This window comes from Chiloscyllium plagiosum, chromosome 3 (genome assembly GCF_004010195.1).
Source record: "Chiloscyllium plagiosum isolate BGI_BamShark_2017 chromosome 3, ASM401019v2, whole genome shotgun sequence".
Taxonomy (NCBI): Eukaryota; Metazoa; Chordata; class Chondrichthyes; order Orectolobiformes; family Hemiscylliidae; genus Chiloscyllium; species Chiloscyllium plagiosum.
This window is the reverse complement of record NC_057712.1, coordinates 70337681-70361215: the sequence shown is the minus strand read 5'-3', so window position 1 is coordinate 70361215 and position 23535 is coordinate 70337681. Positions and strand designations below refer to the sequence as shown.

The 23535-nt window shown below is 39.0% G+C and overlaps 1 protein-coding gene across 1 annotated transcript in view; it reads left to right on the top strand.

Moving 5' to 3' along the window:
* Positions 1–23535, top strand: part of LOC122545044 (triadin-like) — a 103915-nt gene that overhangs the window by 32547 nt on the left and 47833 nt on the right. Inside the window, exons 7-15 of the mRNA XM_043684249.1 lie at positions 943–987; positions 1264–1308; positions 5010–5054; positions 7388–7408; positions 10010–10048; positions 11066–11110; positions 14624–14662; positions 15529–15555; positions 19987–20013. Coding sequence (XP_043540184.1) covers positions 943–987; positions 1264–1308; positions 5010–5054; positions 7388–7408; positions 10010–10048; positions 11066–11110; positions 14624–14662; positions 15529–15555; positions 19987–20013 — 333 coding nt within the window. The remainder of the gene's footprint in view (positions 1–942; positions 988–1263; positions 1309–5009; positions 5055–7387; positions 7409–10009; positions 10049–11065; positions 11111–14623; positions 14663–15528; positions 15556–19986; positions 20014–23535) is intronic.

Genomic DNA, 23535 nt, shown 5'->3' with positions numbered 1-23535 from the left:
GTGGCAGACGGGGGCGGTGTTGGATGGTGTTGGGAAGTTGATGGGAAGTGGTGTTGGACAGGGTTGGGAGGGCGGGTTGGGGGCGGACAGGGGGGCAGGGGCTCGCGCATGGTGTGCTGCTGCCTAGTATCCTGAACGGGGAGCGGACTTAACAGAAAACTCTGAGCCCCAGAGGAAAGACATTGAATCAATTAACCAAATAATCGATTATCTAAATGAAATAGTGCCTGCCCATCTCATTTGGATAATCAAGGTGCCTCTGTTTTAGGGGTATTTAGACTGCTTCTGAGAAGATAAGCCAGATGCAGAGTAGGCATTAGCAGAAACTATAATAAGCATTTCTGCATTAAATTACTGCCTGCTTTTGAAAAAATGAACAACTGGTCTGGATAAGAAACCTTCACAGAAAGGGACAGTAAGTGTCTGAGCTGCACTGATTGTACCTTTTGGCTGAACCATCTACCTTTCTAACTGCAGGAACCACCTCCTCCAGCAAAACAAGATAGGTACCACTGGTGTCATGTCATGATGCACTACCTTGATTCAAATTACCCGTGTGGTCAGATTGCCATAAACTGCAGGGAGCTCATGGCTTTGCTAAATTCATTTAGGTCTATTATTCATCTGGACATGCCCACCTGTTTATGAGATGATCTGTAACATCTGTATTTTTTGTAGTCGTTGATGAGGAATTTGCCTTGGCCAGAATAAAAGTGGCATCAGAGGCTAAGTGCCGTCACCGAACCCTTCCAAGTAATTATCAAGTATTTCGGAACAATTACTAGATATTCTTAACATTAATTGTTGCATGTATGGGTGTGCATTTTATGTACATGCATAATATGTTGATTGTGCTTCTTATGAGACTAATAATTGATTACTATTTATGTTTGATGTGACCGATCTTTTTGTATCTAATTAAACCATTTTATAAATGTTTAGAGGCAGAGACCAAGATGAAAGTGAAACCAAAATCTGCAAAGAAAGGTACCCATATCTAGAATTAACACTCCTAGAAAAAATTACTGGCAATCATTTTAAGGGAACCACCTCATTTTTATGCATAGATTAGATTGTAATGATGTGAAAAATACCCACATTTGTACAATTTTTTTCAACCATTGCTTGTGTAGTTAATTATAAGTGTTTTGCATGAATATATATTTATTGCATATAGATCTTATGAGACTAGTAGCTTACTTATATGCATGTGTAATATAAGTTATTATTTTTAAACCTAATTTAAGTGTTCTACATGTTTAGAGGCAGATACTGTGAAGCAAGTGAAACCTCAAACTGCAAAGAAAGGTAACAGACATTCAACAAATGGCATAACTAAAATGTTTGCTAATGGACCAGCTTTCCTTGCTTCTACTGTTGAACAACTAAAACAACTGTTGATTTTCTGAGAACACAATAATGATTATCTACTATTTCTGGAGTATTCTTGTGCTGTCCAGTGTTCTAGCAGAAAATAGGAGCTAGAAGTTTTTTGTGAAGTTCAGTCAAAGCTAGACCATAACCATGGCTTTGTTATTTCACTGCAGTTTCAAGCAGACTTCTACCATATTTAAGGCAGTAACCATGCAGATTTCCAAGGAGTCATGGAGGCCACCTTAATATTCTGAGCGTTGGTTAAGAAAAGTATAAACCAAGAATCCACCGTTCTTTCTTTATTTGTTCAGCACTGAGATACCTTCTTTTTTTATGTTGTTGAAAAACTCAAGACTGGACAGACTATTTACAAGATGCACCGATGGGTTTATGCTGCACGCAGTATGTTGGGCGTGATACTGATCACTTTCTTGGTCTTGTTGTATGGCACATGGATACAGTGAATTTTCACAACCAGTTCAGAAAACAAGAGTGGGGCCAGTTCTAAGCTCCACAAGCCAAGCCTGGTCTAGAGGTAGAGAGAAAAGTGTAAATAGTATGCAGAGATAAAGAATCAGGGATGATATATATTATACAATTAACTATATCATAAAGCTAATGCCTCCATCATTCTGGAGGATAATGGGAAGAAATGACCTTGCCATGAGTTTAACCTGAGGGACACCACACCTCAGGTGAGGGACCAAGTTGAGAAGGTAGGACCTTAATGGTAGTGTGGGAATTAAACCCATGCTGTTACCATCATTCTGCATCACAAACTAGCCATCCAGCTAAACAAACTAACTGACTCCCCCCCCCCCCCCCGCCCAGCTGAATGGCAATAGTTCAGATGGTGACATAATGATGTCAGATCATATAAACTGAGACCTGCTGAAAGAAGGAATTGGCAAAGCCCTGCACCGCAGAGCTTCTGTAGATATTTTACAGTGAATAAATGTTGATAGTCTGGACTGGGATTGTGTCCAGTTCTCATCTAAACTGGGTCCCCAGAAGCTGATGGCCAACTGATGGCCTGCCCACTGAACACCATCTTTACAATCTTCCCACTATCTGCTCCTTGTGCAGACCTCAGAAGTCCTACTGAGATTAAATAAAGTTCTGGAGTCTCTATTGTTCAATCCAGTACTTAATAGAAAAGTGAAATAGCAAACATTCTTTTTTCTTACATACTGTGTTGTTATTTCAAATGTTTTAAGGGCAGTATATTTAAATGCCTTGATAGATTGATTGTTCCCGTGACTGTGGAACCTCTGGCTTGAAAGAAGAGTGACATATTTGTGTCTGTGATTGGAATTCTAGAAAGATGAGCAAACACCATAAAGCAATGAAATTAATTCATCTGATGTTGGCTGCCTGTAGCAGAATTGGCCTGACTGTGTAGTATAAATTTCTACCCTTGGGTGTACAGTGTGACATCAAGGTACTTTTAAAAAAATGTGCCAGGAGAAACACTTATCAATGAAAGGAAAGAAAGGTTGATGTTGATATGACCAACATTCAATGCTAGGGAACAGATCTTTCAACATGTCATGACTGTGAATTGTAACCCCAGATTACGCATAGTAATATTGAACTTTAAATATAATGTGTTTTTTTTTTGGAAAGAAAGGATATGTAGACAAAAGATGATTGCATTCTCAATCTTGAGAGAGAGAAAGAAGTGGATTGTCACACCTGAGTAGGTAGCAAAAATTTTCCAAGGGAGAAAATGTGTTTCAAACCAAACCTGTAATCTCCTGGGAGTATCTCGGACTATAAATGTGATGATAAAATAAGACAGCAATTTGGGTGAGAGACATATTTGCATATTCTCTCTTTCAAGAATACAGGAAGAGTTATTAAAAGTCAGATTCGATCCTGGTCTGTGTTTGTTAGTACCCTGGTGTCCTAGTATGCAGACTCGTGCGCTGTGGGGGCCATAGCTCTGAGAACAGCGAATTAAATATCCCTGCACCATTTTCTGAGGGAGAGGACTGTCTTTCACTTGAATGCTACCAGTCAGCCACTGCCAGAAGTAATCAGGACAAAACAGTTTCAATCTATCGACAAAACGAAGAGTCTCAAAATCAACTGTACAACAACCAATGTAATGGCTGCTACATTAAACTATCTGCTCTGCATCACCAACTTAGAGACAGACCTATTTATCTTTTTCTTAACTTTTATCTTTTTAGACTTGCCTCATATTTCTCATTGTGTGTGTGCTGTGCTGCTACTTCTTTTTGCATTTAGTAATTAATGAGCCCACTCTTTGTGAACACAACAAAGATAGGTTAATTTGGCTTATTTTAAAAACATAAATTATTTTTGTCTGGGAAAAAGGTACCCACAGAGGAGATAATCCTTTTAAAATTAACGTTTTTGCAACCGAGCACCAGCCGAATAACCAAAGAGGAGCCAAATCACCTCTCCTCAACCAAAGCATAATGGTTTGTGATGTCCTGTCTGAAGTTGTAACAAATCAGGGAGCTTCACTCCAGCCTGGTCATAGCAAATCCAAAATCCTGCCATGTCATTTCAGATATGCATCATTCTTTTTCAGACCAGTGAAGGACAAAATTAAAAGTGAATGATTTCTGTGAAAAATGTTACTGTTTTTACTTGCATAATTTATTATATGGGGTAAGAGTTAAAAGATTTGAGCTGCTAGCATATTCAGTGCAAGTGAATGCGTGACCTATTTGTTTACAGCTGTTTTAATATTATGATCACATTCTTGAGTGAATGTTATAAATTATTCAAAACAAATTTGCAGCTTTTTTGTGTGGATATTATGTATTCTATCACTACACAATATTGTTGTACTCTCAAAGAAACAACTTCGTGTAATGTGGCTCTTCAGTTGAGAAGATATCAACAGGAACAACCAATCACCTCCTCTGCTTCAGTTAAAGTCACAATAACCCAAACAATTACTTTTTTAAAAAAATATATTGCACTGCTTGTATACATAAATACTGAATCAATATTTTGTAGGTTTGTAATTTTCTTTGGTGTAGCCATTTCCCCTTAGACAACCAGTTTACTTTGTTGCAATTTCTGTAAATAGGGTTTCTTCCCACTAAAAGGAATGTTCTCGAATTTCTTATTTCCCAACATTATTGATGCAAGCAATTTTTGACCTGTTTCCTATACTTTGTCACTATTGCAAATGTAACTGTAGCCAGATGAAAACTCATTTCGTTAATAGCAAAGTGCATCCCTGTAAGAGCTGTTGCCTCAGCAGATTTCCTGTCCCAGATCAACAATGCTGCTGCGTCAGCTCTCTACACCACTTTTCATGTGTCTGTAGTTGACTTAATTGAAATTGGATGCTTTGAAAAATTCTTTGCTCCTTGCCTTCTTTTCTCTCTGCAAACTCTTGACCATTGCTTGAGCTGAGGTGTCCCGTCTGTGGTTTGTATGTAAGAATATTAATTGGGGTGATTAGAGAATAAACTTGGTCATGTTTTTAAAAAGTGGATGGTACTAGCAGCCTTTTTTAGAGACATGTTTTCTCCTTCTTAACTCTTGTGTCTACATTGGTATTTGACATATGAGACTAATAATAATATTCATGTACAATAAAGTTATAATTGTTTCTGAAGCTAACTAATTCTTCATTAAATGTTTAGAGGCAGTCACCAAGAAGCAAGTAAAACCAACACCTACAAAGGAAGGTAAACACAAACTATATTTACACTTTTTTTAATCTTACGTTTTTCTCATGTTACATGTATAAAATTGCCAATGAGTCAATGAATGGACATCACATCTGGCAAAGTGTATTCCAATTTTCTGTTCCTCTTTACAATGGAAATAAAATGAAGTTTAGACCATTCAAACTGTATGAGGTAACAATTGTCAAATTAATAGAAAGTCATGGAAAAGTGCAATTAACACAATTAACCAAACAATGCTGGAGTAAAATCTGGCAAGCTTACTTCTTTGATAAGAAACAAATAGTTATTGCAAACCGCCAGCTAACGTTCTGGGTATATAGGTTCAAATCCCCTTTTGGCAGATGGTGAAATTTGAATGCAATAAAAATCTGGAATTAAAAGCTAGTTTTAATGATAACTATGTAATCACTGTTAATCTTTGTATAAGATTAGGGAAAGCTACTGTCGTAACATAGTCTGGCCTACATGTGACTTTAGACCCACAGCAATGTGGCTGACTCCATCTGAAACTGCAGTCTGAAATTGCCTCACATCGCACTTAGTTCCAAGGCAGTTATGATGGCATTAAATGCTGGTCAACCAGTGATGCCAACACCCCATGAATTAATTAGAAAAGTAACATCTGTATGTTTATGCAGCTTTACAATTTATAATTTTGGCTTTGATAAATGGTGTAAAATGATTGATATTGGGACAACTACACATTGCACTTCCCTCCTGGTTTATACATTCACTGTAAACAAGAAATATAAATATTCTGTGAGATTTAAGAGGAGGCATTGACATTGTTTTAATGTTTCTGAACTAATAATCAAAAGACACAGATTAATACTGTGGATCATAACAGCTGAGGAGTATTTGGATTGAATTAACAACATTTGACGGTAAAAGCTCATTTCAGTAATGACAACTGTGAAACTGTTAAAATCATAGATCCTGACAGTGTGGAAGTAAGTCATTCAGACCGTCAAGTCCACACTGACGCTCCAAAGAGCACCCCATCCAGACCTTTTCCCCTTACGCTATCCCTGCATTTCCCATGGCTAATCCACCCAGCTTGCACATCCCTGGACACTATGAGCAATTTAGCATGGCCCATTCATCTAACCTGCACATTGTTGGACTGCAGGAGGAAACTAGGGCACCCAGAGGAAACCCACAAAGACATAGAGAATGTACACACTCTACACTGATATTTGCCCGAGGCTGGAACTGAACCTGGCTCCCTCACGCTGTGAGGCAGCAATGCTAACCACTGAGCCACCAGACCACACTAAAAATAATCTCTTTCATAGTTGCCTTTCTGAGAATGAGATCTGCCATCCTTTCCTGATTTGGCCTACATGTGACTTCAGATCCAAATAATCTGGTTAACTTTAAGTGCCTGCTGAAATGGCCTTGCAAGCACTTACCTCCAAAGTAATTAGATATACGGAACAAATGCTAGTCTTCACAATGATGCACATGCTATATTAAGCAAAGAAATAATACTTAAATGTTGTTGGATCCCTGATGCTTGTTTTAGAGCATTACGCAGATGGATGTTTTTCCTAATTCCCTTTAATGTGATTGGAGTGGGAATCCTGTAAAATAGGGATGCATGTGATACAACATTAATACAATGAGATGATTAAAGTCACCAAAGAGAACTAAGAATACTTTTGCAGCCCTCATTGGCATTTTGTCACTTGGTGGGGTGACAGTCTGCCTCTATCTGAATGGAAGCTGTCTCCCTTTATTGTGATTGAAGGCATGAAGCAGCTGGTGCCCAAACTGTTACTCAGAAGGGCTTATGCTCCAGTCCAAGGGGGTTTACAAGCTTTGAACTTCATCACATTTTAAATCCATGAACATCAGAAAGATGTGCTCTACATGAGAGCACTGCTTCCCGATCCATATCACCCATTCCCACCCTGACCGGTCAAGATGCTGAGGTTCCAGATTTGCCAGTCCCCTGATTCACCTCCGATCATGATAGAGGCCAGTTAGGAGTTCACGTTCACCCAGCACATACACTGCTGGCATATGAGGGCTGAGGAACCCATTTTGTCCTGATGTCTAACGACATTGAAAAATATCATGAAAGTGGCTTTTTGTTTTATATCCAGAAGTGCTCTAATGCGCAACTGAACATTTTTTTTCCCATCACCAAATCATCCAGCCACTGAAGGGGTCTCATAAATAATCTGCCACAATTAAACTTTTACTACTTGAATGAGGCAAAACTGTCTGATGCAACACTTTCAAAGACAGATTAATTCACTATGAATAGAGAATTTTCTCTTTCAAATATCTATTTAACTCAGGTGTAAATATTTTTTCTTGAACAGCATTAAAGCCAAAAGTAACAGGTGAGTGACTTTTGTAAAGATTTTATGTTTGTTTGCTGTATAGGTTTATGACTAGAACTGCCAGCTTATTCAAAGTGAACAGGGCATAATTTTTCAGTTTACAGTATTTCTAAATTTCTGATACCTTTGCTCACTGAATAGATGTCCTGATTTGAAACCAGTTGATTCACTGCTTTATGTAATAAATACAAGTACACAATGCACAGAATTTCAATGTTGCGCTATCCATTGAAGGATTTCTATATTTTAGTGCAATGTGGCTCTTTACTGCAGAATTTACGAAGAATAGAATCCAAACTGAGGTCTGCTCCTCCTCAACCTTCTCCTAACCAAACTCAAATTTAACATCATGTCCCAATAATTATTTTTAGTGGAAATATTTTGCACTGTCTTGCATATACAAATATTGATTTTATGCAACCCCACCTTGTTAGGCTTGTCAGCCAGCATGGTGAGTTTTCAATGTGTTACATTCATTGCGGAGACAGCTGACAGTTAAATGGAGACTTCATTGTGGCTATCACCAGTATCATAAAAAATGGTAATTACATAACTTGTGCTTTGATTGAAATTGCATGTTACTTTAGTGAATTCTGATTCTCATTTTGCTCTTAAACTTTTTACATGATTAACTTTCTCACTTGTTAGATTTTTGTGATAACTGTTCACACCTTTTAACATTTGAAGGTTACAGTGGAAGGCATCTGAAAGGTATTTAGTGAAAGATATTGGTTTGCATTATGAACAGTACAGACCCTTCTGTAAAATATCCATTGCAAACGGTTGCACATATTTTGCACGCTAGATCTGTGAGATGTTACAGTTCACAGATTCAAACTGGTTCATGGCACTGTGTTCCAGAGTAAAGCAGAATATAAAAAATATCAGAACACCATCTTTTTCTACTCCTTTTAAAACTAAGTTTCTTCTATGTGTTATTGGGCTAGGAAACTCTATTTACTCCACATTTCTCTTCCATCAGATTTATGATGTTTATTACTTTGTTGAGTGTCCTGCAGGAAAAGGAAATTTCTCCATATTCCAGTTTCCAGATATTGTTGGTTGCGTGTACCCTTGAATATTTTTTCTGTAATTGGCCTCTGTCTCTGCAAGCTCAACTTCTGCCTTGATTTCTTTTTAATGGCAGGAAACAGCCATTCAAGTAATGTAGGCAAAAGTGAGGACTGCAGATGGTGGAAATCAGAGTCTAGATTAGAGTGGTGCTGGAAAAGTACAGCCAGTCAGGCAACATCCGATGTGTCAGAAAATCGACATTTCAGGCAAAAGCCCTTCATCAGAACTGAAGGCAGGGAGCCTCCAGGGTGGAGAGATAAATGGGAGGGGGTTGGGACGGGGGAGAAGATAGCAAAGAGTACAATAGGTGGATGGGGGTAGGGATGGAGATGGTAGGTCAGAGAGGAGGGTGGAGCGGATAGGTGGGAAGGAGGATTGGCAGGTAGGACAGGTCATGAGGATGGTGATGAGCTGGAAGCTTGGAACTGGGATAAGGTGAGGGGAGGGGAAATGAAGAAACTGGTGAAGTCCACATTGATGCCCTGGGGTTGAAGTGTTCCGAGGCGTAAGATGAGGCGTTCTTCCTCCAGGCATCAGGTGGTGAGGCAATGGCAGTGGAGGAGGCCCAGGACTTGCATGTCCTCGGCAGAGTGGGAGGGGGAGTTGAAATGTTGGGCCACAGGGCGGTGTGGTTGATTGGTGCGGGTGTCCCAGAGATGTTCCCTAAAGCGCTCTGTGAGAAGGTGTCCAGTCTCCCCAATGTAGAGGAGACCGCATCAGGAGCAACGGATACAATAAATGACATTGGTGGATGTGCAGGTGAAACTTTGATGGATGTGGAAGGCTCCTTTGGGGCCTTGGATGGAGGTGTGGGTGCAAGTTTTGCAATTCCAGTGGTGGTAGGGGAAGGTGTCAGGAGGGGAGGGTGGGTTTTTGGAGGGTGTGGACCTGACTAGGTAGTCACGGAGGGAACGATCTTTGCAACAAGCGGAAAGGGGTGGGGAGGGAAATATATCCCTGGTGGTGCGTTTCATTTGGAGGTCGCGGAAATGTCGACATTCAAGAGATGTGGCCATCACCTGACTTGCTGACCAAACTGTGTTACTACCCATCACCTATCTACCTAGTTTTTCTGTAAATATTATATGATTCAATTGAAGATGATGCAGCACATCAGAGAATGAGTTGCTAGCTTTGCAAACTTCAATGAGTCCCACCACTCTTTCTATCTGCACGTGTCTTTGCTATAAGCTGTTCTGAACCTCTGTCATCTGTCTTTGTTGCAGTGGTCAGACTTCGAGAATGGTGTTCAGACTAAATGAATTCACCTAAAATTACCTTGTATGTTTTATGTAATTCACATCTAGATTTATTGCTGCTGAAAACCTTCATTGGAAATCATTTTGGGGCCAATAACACCACATTTCCCTGCACGGGCAAGATTGTAATGCTACAAAATCACCCCTTTTTATTGCATTGTATACATACACATATATAATATATTGTGTATAGATCTTATGAAATTACTAACTAGTTTATATGCATGTGTCAGAGGATTGATTAATTTTGAATTATGTTTTGGGGCAGATGTTGTGAAACAAGTGAAACCAAAAGTTGCCAAGAAAGGTAACAGAATTACTTCGTGAATGAATGAATTGATCAGATTTTAAGCTGTTGCTAAACTGCTAGCTGTCCTTTCTTCCAATGGCAAATAACTAATACAAGTATTGATTCTATGGGCATGGATGGATTATTAAATCTAGCATTCTGTACTCCAAATTTCTACAGCTCTGGACAATAGGGAACTCTGGATAAGTCCAGTTGAAAGCTGCAAAGATCATCTTGTAAAAATTATTTGAGAATTTTGTAGTAACAAGGCAAATAGTAAAGTATAAATAATCAACAACATAATTTTCAACTTGTGCACATGTCAACTTGAGCTTATTGATTATCATTTACTTCTGGGACACATTTGCACTGCCTGTTGAACTAGTGGAAAATAACAATTGTATTGAGCAGAAGCCAGAAATTGAAAGATTCGTTGCAGTGCAGATTTTGCTCAACCATGGGACTATGTTAATGTCTTAGGGAGTCCAACCAGTTTTCTGCCAGGTTTATGGTCAGAGATGTCTAGAAACTAAGGCACCCTCATGCTCCTGTTGATTTTACTGGCCATTGTTAAAAGCACCTGCTGAAATATGTAGCAGCTGAGAATCCACTATTAATTTTTCTCACAAATATGTTCTTTTCTCTTTTTATATTGAAAGGCAGTTTTAGAACTGACTTTGTGCAAGTGATAAATTATGCAGATAATGTATAATTAAAGATTTATTGTTGGCTTGTATGTGGATACATGATAATTTCTGATATAAACTGAATTTAATATTTGCAAGTAGGTTAGAGTAAATGGGATATTATCGATATGCCTTTATATAAGTTTTAAAAACGTAGCTGTGAAAGTTCTCTGGTTGTATTTGTAAAAACAGTAGTCAATGGGTAGTCGTTTTTAGAAGTCATCATACAGTCATTTTTAACCATTGCGTATACACAGTTACTATGTTGAATTATGAAACTAATATCTGGCCAATATTCACATATGTATGATTATTATTGAATCTAATCAATTGTTCATTAAATGTTTAGAAGAAGAAACTATGAAGCAGATGAAACCAAAACCTGCAACGAAAGGTAACACAAAATGAAACCATCAAACTGATAAGAAATTTAATTATGCTTCCAACCTTCCCACTCTGTTTTTCCAATGCTGAAATTATGTCTTTGGGGATGTATGGTTATTCCGTTTGAAAACTACATTCCACAGTAGTCCTCCCCTTGACAATGGAAAGGAAATGGAAAATAGGTTAATTGGATGCAACATTTACCTGTACTGGATTATCTTATGTAAACGATTTGATAATCAAGATTGTGGTGAAGTGCAGTTTGGGAATTCCTTATCTGAAAATCTCAGAACCAACTGGTTTTTGCATATAAGATATTTTCAGTTTTTGTATCCACTGTGGTCTATGTGGGTCCTTTGGAAAAGAAAACTTCACCTTTAGGTCTGTGTAGCTTTATTTTGAGGCCAAATGAAGTTTTTCTTTCCCCAGAGGGCCCAGAATCAGTGTGTCTAAAGATCCGTTCAGGCCTGATTCTGAAGATATCTTCAGCTTTTAGATCTTTTTAGGTTTTGGATGTATGGATTGCAGATATCCAACCTGTACAAATAAAATAATTATCCAAACAATCCTCCGATGCAAATTTGACAAACTTACCTTCTTGAGCACTTTGCTCCATGCATACGAAATAGTGACAATGTGCAGATTCAGGAGAAATCCAGGCTACACTATCCCGACCTTTAAAATGGCTATCTGCAATTGCAAAGTTGGGTCATAGGGATTGTGGATTGGGATGGATTGGGAGTCAGATGAACATAAGAGGTTGCCAGTTCATGAGGCAGGTTGAATGGGAAAACCCACCCCAGAACTGTGACAAGGAGCTCAAAGTTTAAAAATAAAGATGGAAACAGAAAATAAAGTTCTTGCTCTCACCCCCTCATTTCTTTCACACTCTCTGCCCCATCCATGCCAACCTATGCACCTGCATCGACACTCATGGCCCCTCGTCCTCATACCTCTTTGCCACCTGAGACCCACCTACCCTGCTTCCATGTTCCTTTCCCCATCTCCATGCCTCCACATGCCTCTACACCAACATAGTGTCAATATCTACACACCATCCTTTCTCCCTTCACCTGCTGATGTTTGTGTTTAATATTTAGCCCTACAACATATACTGTCGATAGTCAGACTCTAAGTATCAGAAATCTTGAAGTTTCTTTACAGCACTAACCATTTACAGGTCTATGATATTACGGACCAATATAAGTATTCGGGATTCAATGCTTGTTGATGTTTCTGCACATTACTCACATATAACTACATTGACTCTATTACACAGAAAGTGACTGAAGGTGAGGTGACTATCTTTATACTAAAACTTCACATGTCAGGATGCCATGTGATTGCCTTAGTGTACAATTATTTTTGCACCTCCATCTCCAAGTGTTTCTCCATTTTCCTATTTCTTGACAATTTTTGGATTCAAACAGTATCAGCCTCTTCTACTGTTGGTCACTGTCCATGAAAGTCTCTGTGGGGAGGGAGCAGGGCATCCACTTTCTCCTCAGCACTGTCAGCCTGATATTGAGAAGTGGGTTCTAGATTAGAGTGGTGCTGGAAAAGCACAGCAGTTCAGGCAGCATCCGAGGAGCAGGAAAATCGATAATTTGGGCAAAAGCCCGTCATCAGGAAACTGCCCTTCCTGATGAAGGGCTTTTGGCCGAAACATCGATTTTCCTGCTCCTCGGATGCTGCCTGAACTGCTGTGCTTTTCCAGCACCACTCTAATCTAGAATCTGGTTTCCAGCATCTGCAGTCCTTGTTTTTACCTGATATTGAGAAGTGACCAAGGCAACTTTGAGAGAGTTCAGTTCAGTTCAGGCTCCAATCACTTACAATTTATAGTAATGAATTGGATGCAGGGATTGAAGCAATTATGGCCAAATTTGCAGAAAACACAAAAATATCTGGGCAAGTAAATTGAAGAAATAAGAAATTTTCAAATGGATATGGATATGTTTGGTGAATGGGCCAAAATTTGGCAGATGAACTTTAACATGACTAAGTGTGTGAGGTTATCCATTTTGGTTGAAGGAATAGAAATGCAATTTACTATCTAAATGGAGAAAAACGTAAGAGTGCTTCAGTACAGAAGGATTTGGATGTTTGTGCATGAACCACAGAAAACTAGTGTGCATGTACACCAGATAATAAAGGAGGCAAATGGAATTTTGACATTTATTTGCTGAAGGAATAGGTACAAAAGTAGGAAAGTGATGCTGCAACTGTATAAAGCATTAGGGAAACCTTATCTGGAGTATTGTGGACAAGTTTGACCCCCTTGCTTCAGGAGAGTTGTAGCTGTATTGGAGCCAGTTCAGGTCTTTTAAATCAATTCCAGCCATGAGGGATTTATCTTATGAAGAGATTTTGAGCAGTTTAGCTTTACACACATGGGAGTTTATAGAACGAAAGGAGATCTAATTGAGGGGTTACAAGATGCTAAAGGGGATTGATGCAGTACACATAGTGCAGATGTTTTGTAGGGCAATCTAGAATGAGATGACATAGTTTTAGGATAAGGGGCAACATATTTAAAACAGAGATGAAGGGAAATTACTTCTCTCAGTGGTCATGAATCTGTGGAACTTACTAGCCCAGAATATGATGAATGTTGGGCTATTGAGTAAATTTTAAAGAGGAAATAGACATATTTCAATTAGTAATGGATTGAAAGGTTATGAAGAGTGGACAGGAAGATGGACTTGAAGCTGAGATGAGGTTGGCCGTGTTTGTATCAAATAGCAGAGTAGGTTTAAGGGACTGAATTGACTGCTGCAGCTTCTAGACCTTACATTCTTAAAGCAAGCTGTAATATTTCTCTCTAAAATGCAGTAACTGGTCATGTGGTTGACCTGCTGTCACAGTTTTCCTGTCTTTCTTATAATCTAGAGCTGGGAACTCCATCCTTGATGACTGGAGGTTCCAAACAATGCCAACCTGCAGGGTAGTGAGGCAAAACTGTGTTTCAGTATGTGTTGCTGCACTCTAATCAATGACATTGACAGTAAATGTGTCTATTTTAATGACACTTAACTGCCTTTGAAGAGCTTCTGCTGAGTCAAGTGATCTGCCCCAAAGAAGACAGCAAAGCTATGTGGGATAGTTGATGAAGTTGAAGATGCAGGGGACTAACTTTACAATACTTATCTTGACCTGCTTTCCATTAGATTGGTACAGCTTTGTCCATCCTCTGTGGAAATTAGTATAATTCATAGTTGGTAGGCAGAAGCTGGACTCATGGCTGTGAGTGTAAAAGTGGTCTTGGTTTCTGAATGAATTTAGCCATGAGATTCACACCTGAATTTAATTTCTATATGCAGTGATGTTTCCTGTAAAAGAGGCAGAAATTTGATGCAACAAGTAGCCTTTTGGGGGATAATGACCACTTCATATTTTGTGAAATATTACTAGTTCCATTTGTGTACACAATATAGTCAATATTTTCCTTCGATGACTAATTATGTCATAATTCCAATAGTATTGAAGCTATTTCAATTCTTCATTCTCTATCTATAAGCAGAAACTATGAAGCATGTGAAACCAAAACGTAAAGAGAAAGGTAAAGTGAAAACTAAAACAGTGAGTTATTTAATATATTTCTCAGTTTGCAGCTCTCCTTTGTTCCAATACCAGTGATTCTGTGGGGATGAATGAGTCATTATATCGGTAAAGCTGTATTACAGTTTAGACCTCTTGACAATGGAAAGAAAATGGAGATTAGACCAGTTAACTTCATTTGATTCAGTAATATCTTTTAGTGGAGAAATTCTGCCATCCTTACCTGCTGTAGACTCCATGTTTCCAGACCCACGGCCTAACAAGCCACTTAGTTCAAGGACGAATAGGGTTGAGTAACAATTGCTGCCCTTGCAACACCCACATTCTGACCTGATTACATTGGAACTCTGGCCACAGTCATCTTGGGTAGGATCCTGAGATGGAAGGGCAAAATCATATGTAAATGTGATGGCAATTATAAAGGGCAAATCAAGATATAAAGAAACCTTCCATAAAGAGATCACTGGTGACTTCTTAGAAACATTGTAGGGGATGTTCAGTATTTTTGTTTGGCACTTTTCCTGGACTGAAACCTATATATTTGGCCCTGACTCTTGCCTGGATCAGTATAGGTGTCAGCCCCCTCACATGTGGTGAGTTGCAATAGAGTGTGTGCATGACACCTGTACAATACGAGTAGCAAATAAATAGGACATGCAGCTCAAAATAGCTCAGGTATCAAAGCATTTTGTCCAAAATCTGCACTTTATCTGCAAGAAATTAAAGTCATTTTCATTAAGACATTGTGTCAGAAAAGTTATTTTTTTCTTACCAGATGTTGACTGATCTGCATGTTTTCAGAATTTTTAATTCCTGACTTCAAAAGTACATTAGTGTGCGAGACTCAGTTCACTTCTTTCTTTTCAGCTAAACCACAACTCCCCAAATTATCAGGTAGGTGCTCAATTTCTAAAGTGATTTAAATAATAGTCTTTAAAAGCATGTCTGATATAGGAATTAATATCAATACTACAAAAGTGTTAAACAACATTTGATATTTTTGTAATGTTTGTTTAGTTTTTAAAATTTTTCTTGAAGTTTTTTTCAGTATAAACTCATACTTTGATTATTTTTGTGCAGATTACTTTCATGGTTTAAACTCTTATTTGTTTTTCATAATGCAATGCCTGTGGTTTATTTTCTTGGAAGTTCTGTATGACAAAAATTATTTAGTATGGTTCAAGATTTGGTCTATTTGCTCAAATTATATTAAACCTTTTCAATTTGTTTATTACTCTCCAAGGTTTCCCTCCTCTAGTTTTCATGCAACACAATTTCAATGGCCAAGAAAGTGAGCTAGATGCATATTTTCATATCTCAGTGACTGGACACTGTAGCTTGTAAATGGGAAGTGTGTGAGAACAGCTTAGAATCAATACTCTTCTCTCACAATGGAAGAGGTCCAGTTTTGGCCTAATGTTTCAAAAACAGTGCCACAGCTGAACTTTGAACTCCGTGCTGTAAGAGTTCACAGACAGGTGCCTACCTCATTTTCTTGTGAATTTAAGGAATAGATTATTCTGTCATTTAGAAACTCAAAGAATCTTAGGATGAATGGTTTTCTTTAGAGCTATTATCTGTGTCAGAGTTATCTCTACATTGTCATCAACTAAATTCCATGTCAAGGGTGTATTTGTCTAGTCTTCCAAAATTTCCAGTCATCCCAAACAACAAACTTAATTATTGAAGTTGTGTTTATGCCTGTCTTTAATATTGTTGCTACTTTCACTATTGCCTCTTTCTTGCCAAAGCTATTTCCACATTAAAGTTATCTAGATTTCTCTCTTACTTTTTCATTTCTTTTAATATTTTCTTCTTGGATTTATCCAGTTTCCTCTTGTATGTTCTATTTGTTAAGGCTTCATATAATCACTTAGGTAAAAGTTTTCCTATAGTAATATTTTTCCATGTGACAAATCTTTTGATTTTCCTGATATTGCTTCTCATGTTAATCTTGAAACTTGTGTGGTCAAGTTTCCATTCTCACTATTAATATGGAAGAATTCAGGCTGAAGCAGACCAAAAGATTGGGAATTTGAAACATAAGTGAATTGCAACAAAAGCTGTTTTTGTTTATGTTTTTTGTGATCTTGTACATTGCGTCAAGATACAGAAAACATTTTTCTGATAATTTAGTTCTTGCTGCACAGAAAAGGTTGCACACATTTTTACTTAGCAGCCATTGTGGCATGAACATTAATTTACACAAATTCTATGCTTCATTTCTCTGTCCAAATGCACAAACAGTATTTCCTGTATATGTGCAGAGACGGAGTCAGCTGAAGAAAATGAGAGCTACAGTTACATGCAGCTAGTTTCTTATTTCATTACTCATTTTAGCATTTGTGACTCGACAAACTGAATTAAATTTTAAGATACAAACTAAAATTTGTTATTCAGAAGTAAATTAAAAATGTTAGGATTGACTATTAGGATCAGGAGTAGGCCCTTGGGCTCATTGAGGCTGCCTTGCCACTCTACATCACAGCTGATCATTACCTCATTGCCATTTTCCCATTGTAATTCCCATTCTAATCACTTTACTGTCATTGACCCCCAGAAACCTGCTGTTTTCTGTCTTGAACATGCTCAATGGTTGGGCCACCATGGCCCTCTGGGGTCGAGAATTCCAAAGGTTAACCAAACTCGGCGTGAAGAAGTTTCTTCGCAACTCGGACTTATGTGGCTTGCTCTTAAACTGAGAATATGCTCCCCATCTTCCTCCTTGATTCTAGAGTTACCAGCCAGTGGAAGCATCCTACCTACATACATAGATTATATCCACTAAGGATTTTGTATGTTTGAATGAGTATCTTTGAAACTCCAGAGAATACTGGGTCAGTTTTCTTAATCTCTCCTTATAAAACAATCCTGCCAATTGGGGATTAACTTGGTGAACTTTCAATGGGCTCCCTATAGTATACCCATCCTTAAATGAGGAGAACATAAGTCCAGTCTCACCAAATCTGTATATCACTGCAGGATGGCATTCTAAATTCTGTACTCCAGTTTCCTTGAAGTAATTATGAACATACTATATGCCCTTCAGATTGCTTACTGTAGCTGCATAATAGCTTTTAGAAACTCATGGATAATAATATCAAGATCCCTTTTGTTCCTCTCCTCATTTAAGAAATATTCTGCCTTTAAATTTTCTTTCTACTACAGTAAATAACTTCACATTTATTTACACCATACTCCATCTGACATGTTCTGGCTCATTTAGTTAGTCTGGTCAAGTCTCCTTGAAGCAAATTTGGAAATATTACAACTGGTCCCACATCCAAATTTTTTTCAATAGATTGTGAACGGTTATGGGCCCAGTATTGGCCCCAGTAGTGATAGCCTGCCATCCTGAGAATGATCTGCTTATTTTTACTGTCTGCTTTCTGTGTATTAACAAAGTCTTGATCCACACTAGTATATTCCCCCAAATTCCGTGTACTCCACTTTTATTTTCAGACCTCCTCTGTGTGATTTTATCAAGATTACAACATCCTAAATAAGCAAACAATGCTTTGCATTTACAAAACGTTGTGTTTTCCTTCCACTTTCTTCTCCTTCTTTGTTAAGATTTCAAGCTTTTTTTTATACTCCTTTATTAAAAAGGAAGCAAGGTACCTGTTATCTTCTATATCATTTAACATTAATTCTGTTATTCTTCCATGGGAAGTGGGCCTTGCTAGCAAGGCCAGCATTTTCTGTCCTTCCTCGTTACCTTTGAGAAGGTGAGGGTAAGCTATCTTCATGATCGTCCATCTGGTTGATGTATAACCACGGTAGTGTCCGGAAAGGAATTCCAGTTTTTTGTTCCTGTAATAGTGAAAGAATAGTCATATAATTCCAAGAATGGTTTGTGGCTTAGTGAAGAACTTGCAGTGGGTGGTGTTCCCATGTGTTTGCTGGCTTTATCCTATTAGTTGGTTAATCTGGCAGAGTTGAAACCTCAAGTAAAATGTTGTCTTTTACACCCCTTTGTGGCTTCTTGCTTCTTTTGATTATTCTTTTCCTCTTAGTGCACTTTCAAATTATTTTTCATTACTCTTTATGGTGATTGATTGAATTTTTTTAGTGTTTTTCCCATTTTATTAATCATAGTTTTATTTCTCATCTATGGATTGCACTTTTTTGAATTTTTCTTGCATCCTCATTGTCTCTCTAATCATCTTAGGCTTTTTTGTTAATTAAATCCTTTTATTCAAGTTTTGCTAGAAACCTTTTACTATAATCAGAAAGTTTTCTGTTCATACATAACTCAGTGGAACAAAGGATCTCTTGTTTGTTGTAACCTCATGACAACAGAAACTGTACTTTAATGTTTCTCACTGCTGTTTGTCCAGTTTAGCCAATTAACTAGGGCTCAGATCCCCTTCATCTCCCAAATTTGTTTTGAATACTCCATCAACTTTGTCTTTGACTTTCTTACTGGTCTTACTGGTGAACTGTCCCTCAACTTAATCACCATTATTAATGGATAGTTAAGGATCCGTTTAAAAGAGATTTATTTGGTCATTGTTGTTTTTAGGTACTGCAGCAAGTCTAATTGAAGGCGGATTGGATACTCAGTTAAAAATCACAAGAAAATAATAAAATAAAAATCACTAAGAGCATTAAATTTTCCATGAATGCACCTGAAATTCACAATATAAACACCGATGTATTTGTAAGAGTTTAATTTGAGACATATTAATTTTTATTATTCTCATTAACTTTTTCAGAGATGTAATCACACACCTCTGGAGTAGGTGAGACTTGACCCTGGATGTCCCAGTTGAGGGATATAGCTCCCCCCACCACTGCACCACAAGAGGGCCCCAATTTCAGATATACATTTTATAATATTTAATCTATTTTTCTAACCCACCTGGTCAGAGATGTTATTAAACACCTCTGGAGCAGGCCGGATTTGGACACAGGCCTCCTGGTACAGTGTAGGGCTGCTACCAGTGCACCTAAGAGGACTCTGAGTTGAGACATCTTTAAATAAATGCAGCAAATGAATAGCCCTCAAAATGCATCCAGAGTGTCTTAAAGAGCGAATTACTATGCATCAAGTATATTTACATACCAATCAATGTTCAACTACATTCTATTCAATAAGCTCTCTATGTTACATTCATAAACTAGTCCAAAAGCTGCAGGCTGTTTTCAAAGAAGATGTTCATTCAGCATGACTAAAGGTATCCACTTCATATATTTTAATCATCTTGTGTTGATCTCTCTTAAAATCAGATTAGAAAACCTAGGTAAGAAACTCCTGACAAACTTCTATTCTCACCTCTAATAACCTCCAATTCACTTTTTTACCTGACTTATTTTTCCCAGCTGGTTCAACAAAGCAAACAGCAGCAAGTATGTAGTTTGGGAAGCATCCTGTCTGCATGTGATAATTCAGTGCATGCAAACTTAATACATGCCACCATCTTATGCTTATTTGACTATTGCTGCTCAAGGCTGTTCTGATTTTTCTGTTTATTAAAGTTCAGTGTTGAAAATAAGAAGACAAGATGAATCCATAAGACAGTAACACAGTCAGGGATGTAATGCATTTTGAGACAGAAATCATTATGCCATAATCGCACAGAAGAAGCCCATCCAGCCCATGCTGGATGCCTGTAAAGCAATCTAGCCAGTCCAATTCCTCTTCTTTATCTCCATAGTCCTGCGAGTTTTGTTCCCTTACATCCCCATTTCTTTTTGAAATTATTCATTGCTTCTGCTTCCACTGTGCTTGTTCCATTATCTCTCGCTTCCTAATTCTGTGTCTCATAGTGTTTGTAATAACAACAAATGGATACAGATTTTCTTCCCGCACATTTTATAAACCTGTCACAATCTTGTATGTCTCTAATGGTTCTCCCCTCAACTTCCTTTTCGATAAGGAGAATAGTGTCAACTCTGCACCCTAACTTTGTGGCTAATACCTGGGGCTGGATTTAACATTGTGCAGCCCGGTGATGGAGGCAGAAGGGGAAGCACACAAGATCTTGCTCATGTCACTGTTAATGGTGCCATTTGTGTATCAGCAATGTTAATCAGTTTTCCATGGTTAAGTTACCAGTGGCATAGGGTGATGATAAAGGCAACAGTTTGGAATATTGCAAGGCAACAACATTGTACTTAAAGTGCTCCAGACCCTTAAGGAAAGTATCTCATAATGAGGGACTCCAAGTTTTTCTGGCACATAGAACATAGAACATAGAACATAGAACAGTACAGCACACATAGAACATAGAACAGTACAGCACATAGAACATAGAACAGTACAGCACCCTTCAGCCCACGATGTTGTGCCGACCACTGATCCTCACGTATGCACCCTCAAATTTCTGTGACCATATGCATGTCCAGTAGTCTCTTAAATGTCCCCAATGACCTTGCTTCCACAACTGCTGCTGGCAACACATTCCATGCTCTGACAACTCTCTGTGTAAAGAACCCGCCTCTGACATCCCCTCTATACTTTCCTCCAACCAGCTTAAAACTATGACCCCTCGTGTTAGCCAATTCTGCCCTGGGAAATAGTCTCTGGCTATCGACTCTATCTATGCCTCTCTTTATTTTGTATACCTCAATTAGGTCCCCTCTCCTCCTCCTTTTCTCCAATGAAAAAAGTCCGAGCTCAGTCAACCTCTCTTCATAAGATAAGCCCTCCAGTCCAGGCAGTATCCTGGTAAACCTCCTCTGAACCCTCTCCAAAGCATCCACATCTTTCCTATAATAGGGCGACCAGAACTGGACGCAGTATTCCAAGTGCGGTCTAACCAAAGTTTTATAGAGCTGCAACAAGATCTCATGACTCTTAAACTCAATCCCCCTGTTAATGAAAGCCAAAACACCATATGCTTTCTTAACAACCCTGTCCACTTGGGTGGCCATTTTAAGGGATCTATGTACCTGCACACCAAGATCCCTCTGTTTCTCCACACTGCCAAGAATCCTATCCTTAATCCTATACTCAGCATCACCTCGCATTTATCCAGGTTGAACTCCATCCGCCACTTCTCAGCCCATCTCTGCATCCTGTCAATGTCCCGCTGCAGCCTACAACAGCCCTCTATACTATCAACGACACCTCCAACCTTTGTGTCATCTGCAAACTTGCTGACCCATCCTTCAATCCCCTCATCCAAGTCATTAGTAAAAATTACAAACAGTAGAGGCCCAAGGACAGAGCCCTGTGGAACACCACTCACCACAGACGTCCAGGCAGAATATTTTCCTTCTTCTAACACTTGCTGTCTTCTGTTGGCCAGTCAATTCTGTATCCAGACAGCTAAGTTCCCCTGTATCCCATTCCTCCTCACCTTCTGAAAGAGCCTACCATGGGGAACCTTATCAAATGCCTTGATGAAGTCCATATACACCACATCCACAGCTCGACCCTCATCAACTTTTCTAGTCACATCCTCAAAGAACTCGATAAGGTTTGTGAGGCATGACCTGCCCCTCACAAAGCCGTGTTGACTGCATTTAATCAAGCCATGCTCTTCCAGATGGTCATAAATCCTATCCCTCAGAATCCTTTCTAACACCTTGCAGACGACAGACGTGAGACTTATTGGTCTGTAATTGCTGGGGATTTCCCTATTTCCTTTCTTGAAGGGAGGAATTCCATTTGCCTCTCTCCAGTCCTCAGGTACAACTCCAGTGGAGAGCGAGGTTGCAAAGATCTTCACAAGTGGCGAAGCAATTGACAAAATTTTCAGCACATCAGCTTCCTCTATGTCTATCCATTCCAGCACACACACATGCTCTTCAAAGGTTTCATTCACTACAAAGTTTGTTTCTTTCATAAAGACAGAAGCAAAAAACTCACTTAGGGCTTCCCCTACCTCCTCAGACTCCACACACAAATTCCCTATGCTATCCCTGATCGGCCCTGCTCTTTCTTTGACCATTCTCTTATTCCTCACATAAGTGTAAAATGTCTTTGAGTTCTTCCTAATCCGTTCTGCCAAGCCTTTTTCGTGTCCCCTCCTGGCTCTCCTCAGACCATTTTTGAGCTCCTTCCTCGCCGCCTGTAATCCTCTAGAGCTGAGCTTGACCCTAGCTTCCTCCACCTTATGTAAGCTACCTTTTTCCTTTTGACGAGAAGCTCCACTGCTCTCGTCATTGAAGGTTCCTTTATCTTACCACTTCTTGCCTGTCTCAGAGGGACATATTTATTCATCACTTGCAACAACTGTTCCTTAAACAGTCTCCACATGTCTATAGTGCCTTTACCATGGAACAATTGCTCCCAATCCATGCTTCCTAACTCATGTCTAATCACATCATAGTTTCCTCTTCCCCAATTAAATATCCTCCCATTTTGCCTAATCCTCTCCTTCTCCATAGCTATGTAGAATGTGAGGCAGTTGTGGTCACTATCACCAAAATGCTCTCCACCAAAAGATCTGATACCTGCTCTGGCTCATTTCCGAGCACCAAGTCTAGAATGGCCTCTCCCCTCGTCGGCCTGTCAATGTACTGAGTTAGGAAACCCTCCTGAACACACCTTATAAAAACAGCTCCATTCAACTCTTCTGCTCGAAGGAGGTTCCAATCAATATTGGGAAAGTTAAAGTCACCCATTACAACAACCCTACTACGTCCACACTTTTCCAAAATCTGCCGTGCTATGCTTTCTTCCATCTCCCTGCTGCTATTGGGGGGCCTGTAGTAAACCCCTAACGAGGTGACTGCTCCCTTGCTGTTCCTAATTTCTACCCATACTGACTCGGTAGGCAGATCTTCCTCGACAATGGAAGCTTCTGTAGCTGTGATACCCTCTCTGATTAGTAGTGGTACACCCCCTCCTCTTTTCCCCCCTCCCTATTCTTTTTAAATGCTCTAAACCCTGGAACATCTAGCAACCATTCCTGCCCCTGA